Source organism: Medicago sativa, chromosome 4 (assembly GCF_051527215.1).
Source record: "Medicago sativa cultivar Bolivia chromosome 4, Bolivia_mono, whole genome shotgun sequence".
NCBI classification, from domain to species: Eukaryota; Viridiplantae; Streptophyta; class Magnoliopsida; order Fabales; family Fabaceae; genus Medicago; species Medicago sativa.
Window position 1 is genome coordinate 91,433,029 of NC_140752.1, and position 6,009 is coordinate 91,439,037.

Consider the following 6,009-nt stretch of genomic DNA (forward strand, 5'->3'; position numbering starts at 1 on the left):
CATTAGTTTTTTTTTTTTTTGTGATAGTTGTTAGTTATACAAGCATGCCAATTACATTGAAAAATGTACAATTATTTTTACATACTAATAATAGAGGACCTCATTGACAAAATAAATTATTTCAATAGTATTTGTTAACAACCTCAAATTAGTTATTGTTATTAACCCCTCAAGTCAAAACATCAAAATAATAACCAACCTATGATTCGTTGTGTTAATTTCCAAGCTGTCACCACCTCAATATTGCATTATTCAACATCTCATTGTTCCCCAACTAACCCCTATTTCCATCCATGCATTCGTTGAAGTTGAAGCTGCGTCGTTCAAACTACACGTGCACGTAGCCAATTCTACTATTGTCCATGGAAGGGCAGCACCAGGCCCCACAAAACAACGGCACCACCACCACCAACGACAACAACCACGTTGTCTCACCATATTCACCATTGCCACCACCACCAGGCCGCGCCCACCATGACAATATGTACATCGTTCAATTTCCAAAAGATCAAGTCTACCGCGTTCCACCAAGTGAAAATGCATTCATAGTTGAAAGTTACCGCAATACAACCAAGGATAAGAAAAAGAAAAAACAACGTGGTTGTTGTTGTCCTCGATTCTTGCTCACCTTTGCTTTAATCCTTGTTACAATCGTTGCCATTGTTGGAATAACATTAGCCACATTGTTCTTTGTTTTCAACCCAAAGGGACCCACATTTACAATTACCCGCTTCGAGGTAAAAAACGCTACTAGGCCACCACATTATGAAATTTATTTGAAGGCTAAGAATCCCAATGAAAGGTTGGGAATCGTTTACGTAAATTCTGAGGCTTCTATGCTTTTCGACAATACTGAGGTTGCTAAGGGGAAATTTACAAAGTTGATGGAACAAGGTGCAGATGCTTCGACACAATTTAAGGTTGTTGTAACAAGAACGAGCAAGACATTGCCCAAAAAAATGGCGAAGAAGCCCGTGGATTTTGAATTGGATATGAATCTTGGTGTGAGGATGACGGCTTCGGGACTAAAAACATGGGTTATGACATCTGATGTTGATTGTAATTTTGTGGTTAACAATCTTGGGAAGGATTCGAAAATCTTGTCACAAGAATGCGTTACCAATTTCAAACGATATTGATGATTTATTTGGATGCATGGGGAATAGGGTCATCTTCAAAGGGAAAAAAAGGGGGAACGGGATCATTATGCTGTTATTGGAAAATTTATTTGATGATGAAAACATATGTACATGTACTTTGCAGCAACGTCAATTAAACTAAAAATTTATGATCCTTTTGATCTTATTATCTTCTTTTTTTTATTGTTTTTTCTTGGATTTTAATTTTTGCTCTGAATTTCTTCTTCCCTCAGTCTTTTCTTATTGATTTATTTTACAGATTCTAGTTGTAGCAATTGCATTTCTCCCATATTAAATGTACAAGATTTGAGACAGTAGAATGTGAGATTTGTGGAGAGTATTCGAGGGGCTATGGCAAGATGCAAAACACAGAAGAAGAAAACTATAATGAGGTGAAAGGGTGAGTGTGTACACAAAATTTGGGAAGTAGATTAACTTATTGCTTCTTTGGTTTCACGTTAAAGTCTATCAAACGTGAGTTTGTTAGTGTTAAAAGCAATTTTGGTGTAAGGTCATATTTTTGGCTATCAATTCTAGCATAATTTTTTGGAAGAAAATTGATTCAAAAGCCTATGAATGTGGGTGGATTGATTGCTTAACAACCATAATTGTGATTTGAAAAGCCTTTTTTTTCTTTCGGTTTTTAGTTTTGGTGATAAAGATGTGTAAACCATTATTTCCATTTTTTTGGTCAAGTAGCCTAATAAGTGGGTGTTCGGGGTTCGAACCCCAGCCCCTGCATGTAATAATGCATGTCCTTGTCAACTGAGTTATTGTCACGGGAACACCATTCTTTCAATTTTATTAATTGTATTTTTTTATTGAGTAATTGCTCTATAGATTTCTAGAATTGTTCAAAATTTGAAAATAACCACCATGTTCTAGCACCTAGTCCATTATTAAGCAAAAAAAAAAAAAAAAATCCGTTTGGTCTTATTTTCTTCTTCCAAGTGACAAGTATCGAACCAAGTACCATAAAGTTGAGAAGTGATATTGACCATGGGTAGTTACAACTTGATAGATGAACAACCTCGATGGACCTATTGAGCAATCTTTTTTACTCCTTCTTTTCTCATCTTGTTAATATCTTAAGCGCTATATGCAGTTTGGATTATAGAATTTGAATGGTATAAACACCCCATAAAAACATTCAAAACACATTAAAATATTTTAGATTTTGAAATCCAAACAGGGCGCGTGAGAAACTTATAGGGTGGAAAAGGTAATAATCATCTTCTTTTTATTGTGAAGTTGGGCTTGTATGCAAGTATTAGATTAGCCCATGATGGGTATATCTCACACCCACTTAACATATATATCTCCAATTTTATAATATTTCTAAAATAATTATCACTACTTTTTTTTACTAAAATAATTATTGCTTCTTCTTCTTGCTTATTTCATATCCCCTACATTCTTGATTGTAAACTGCATCTTAAAACGAAAAAATTGAAAAACAAAAACATTATTCAACTTAAACTGCAGTGGTTGAGTAACTAAATTGCACTGAGCTGAGGGATCATAAGAGTTGAAGAGTTAAAAGTTTAAGATTCAAGTTGTGACAAAAATAAAACTAAGATAACAATTAACATATTAACATTCTTCACGGTTAATTTATATGGTGTAAACTTAAAATTTACTAAGAACAAATACAAAAAATTGCTCATAGTTAATATAATTTTAAATTCGAGGATTGAGTAGATCAATTGATTTGAATTAAAAGTTAAAGAAGTTGAATGATTAAAATGACAATGATTTAACCTCTAAAAAAGGAGAAAAAAATATTGGCGTAATAACTACTCTATACTAACAGACGTCTATCTTTTTTTTGTCTTCATATTTGTTCTTTGTAAAAAAAATTTAAGGTAGATATATACGTACACTGTTGAAGAAATGTAAAAAATAGAAAAGAGTAATTATGACTTATGAGTTAAGAGTGTTGGATAGATAACTAGTTTGAATTAAGAGTTAAAGAAGTTTGAATTAAGAGACAAATAGTAACATAATAACTATCTTATCAACATTTGCATGTCCACTTTTGTTTCTTCATATTGGTTATGTGTAAATTGTTGTTTTGAAATCAAGAAACACACATCATTGAAGATATATAAAAATTGGAGGAGAGTAATTATGAAAATTTGGAAATACGAATATGAGAAACTAAGAAAGTACATTTATCATCTATCATTTAGATTAAATGAATTGTTGTTTAAAGAGTGTTAATGCTCCGATAACAGATTGACTTTGTTATTTTATGGGACATCATAGTTCAAATCTCACATGGACAATTGTCAAATAATAAGTTGTGACATTGTTAATAATAATAAAAATAAAATTCCTTCTTCTCAATTTTTTTTTAAAGTTTAATATCAATTTTTTTCTTAAAAAGTTGTCAGGCTAATCGAACTTTCATATTACTAAGTTGGAAAGCCCAATCTCTGCATAAGATTGGGAAAATTGTTGTTTACACTCTTGTGAAGGCTAAGAAATACCATAAAATGAAGAATTTAACCCCAATTTTCTTCGGCAGCTAACTACCGCCGGTTAAAATTCATCGACAGTTAACGGCCGATTAGGTTATTTTTGGTATTTTAATGGAGTTTCCCAACATCCTTTGATGTGGGAACAACATTACCCTAAGATTGGGTTTAGTAATCAAAAGCATAGAATGTTCAATCTTTAAAAAGTCCAAACTAATTTCAATCTATATTCCCTTGATGCTTATGAACAACACTTTGGTTTCTGACCAAAAAAACACTTACTTTTTCTATTTTATTGAAGACAAGATTTAGTATTCTTTAACAGTTAACACTTAAGAAATATTCATAACATATCAGTCATGTGAAAGTATTGTCAAATATTTAATGGAAAAGTTAATATACCTGGTTATTTTGGACAGTATTGGAAGCAGAATACAGAACTTTTTGTTATTAAAAAAGAAAAGAATACACTAGTTTTGTAAAGATAAAAAAGAATAAAGATTCAAAGTTCATGAACACGTATCCATGTATCATACGAAAATGAATCGGGGAAAAAGTAAAATGTTCTCAAACACATGATACAAGACATTGCTAGTACACAACCCTGTGGCACATTCTCCATCACTCCTCCTTCAATATTTCCACTCTCATACGTGCATTATCACAGAGAGATTTCAGATCATGAACAAGCATAACTGCTCTGATCAATGAGTAGCTAACCTATAGTGAGTAGTATTGAGTTGTGACCCATCAAACAGAACATCATTATTTCTTTGCTCCCCAATAACAAGGCATCTTTGGGTCACATGGAGACCCATGTGCCCAACAAGTTCACCGTATCCAACAAATGCAAATACTCAACTCAACTCTCGACCTGTAATTTATTCCTAAATATATAATGCTTACTTTTAATTTTTATATATATTTTATATACACATATAACGTGCTGGTATTCATTCATAAGACAACAAACTACAACAGCATTGTTCTGTGGGCTCGACCCTCAATGCGGGGACCGATTCTCCAAACTAAGACACGTGTAACAAATTTGTATATCTCATTTTCGTGAGAACCATACAGGTGTTCTTAAGGACCATCGCTCACCACTCATAACCAAGCATAGTTTCTAAGTTCTGACACCATGCAATAACAAAGACCAAGACAAGAGGTTCCTACATCTTTATGAGTTCAATTACTGCGTGTGATCCAGATTCATCTTTATGAGTTCCAATTATGGTTTTTAATTGACTCCCACGTCGAACATGGGTATGTTTGGATTGACGTTTTAAGTGTATGTTCGATTAAGCGTTCAAAGTTGGTATATGTAGCTTCTGCCTAAACGTGATTTTTTGCTTTGGATTTGCTTTTCTAAACGGTCCATCTAAATACATACTAAGTACACTGCAAACTTTGATATTGTGGTAATTAAAATGCAACGACGGCAATTACTATACCATATAACTGGTGAGACTTCTAAAACCTTTACATTGTTGCTCCAATTGCACAAACCAAAATTTATTATCATGCATGAGGTTGATTAAATTAAATTCTGTCTTATCTTTGATTTTCTACCTTAAGTATAGTGATTGTGCATCGACATTAATACATTGGTCATAATCATAGTTTTAAATTGTAGTTACCGTTGTGAATGCAATTATGCTGCGAATTTTGATATTGCGGCAAAATGTGACCATATACATCTAATATGACCACAGTGACAATAGCAATATTGTTGTAGATACTTCTAAACTCTTTATATTGTAGTTGCAATTGCAATTGCCGACCATAATTTAGATCAATGATTCTAATTGGATATGATAGGGTCCTTGATTTCCTCCCTTAATTATATGGCTGCTACATTAATTAAAATTTCTGCAATTTTCAACTCCTAGGTTGGGGTTGGTGGGAGCAAGAGTGCATGATGGGTGACCAAAGGGTAAAACTTTAGTTAAGTACACCTCAAATCAATATAGTATATGTTATTCAATGAAATAGAAGTAAAAATATTTAATAGTAATGGTCTATGCATTTATATATATACTTTGTTTTCCTAAGATCACGAGCCAATGCATATTATAGAGGAGGTAGATGGAGATGGGGGAATAATTAAATTACAAAGCCAATAGTGAAAATGAAAGATGACAAATGGTATTCAACTTTTACCTCAATAATTGAAGGTTTGAAAAGCTTAGTTTATAAACTTAGACATCAATCATAAATCTGGTGGACTCCATCTTTCCACGTCCGACACACACAAATTAACATCTGAGAGGGGTTGTCAAAGGTTGGATGGAGTCATGTTAATGTCTCTATTCCAAATATCTATGTTATTATTCTTCCCATCAAACATTTACTTAATTTTGAGTGGATTCCAACTCTTCATTCAACCA

General features: G+C 32.8%; 1 protein-coding gene across 1 annotated transcript; it reads left to right on the top strand.

Moving 5' to 3' along the window:
* Positions 1-216: 216 nt before the first annotated feature.
* LOC146933714 (NDR1/HIN1-like protein 13) lies at positions 217-1,305 on the top strand. The gene has a single exon (XM_085705480.1). The coding sequence runs from the start codon at positions 363-365 to the stop codon at positions 1,137-1,139; it is 777 nt and encodes a 258-aa protein (XP_085561606.1). The 5' UTR covers positions 217-362; the 3' UTR covers positions 1,140-1,305.
* Positions 1,306-6,009: the final 4,704 nt, after the last annotated feature.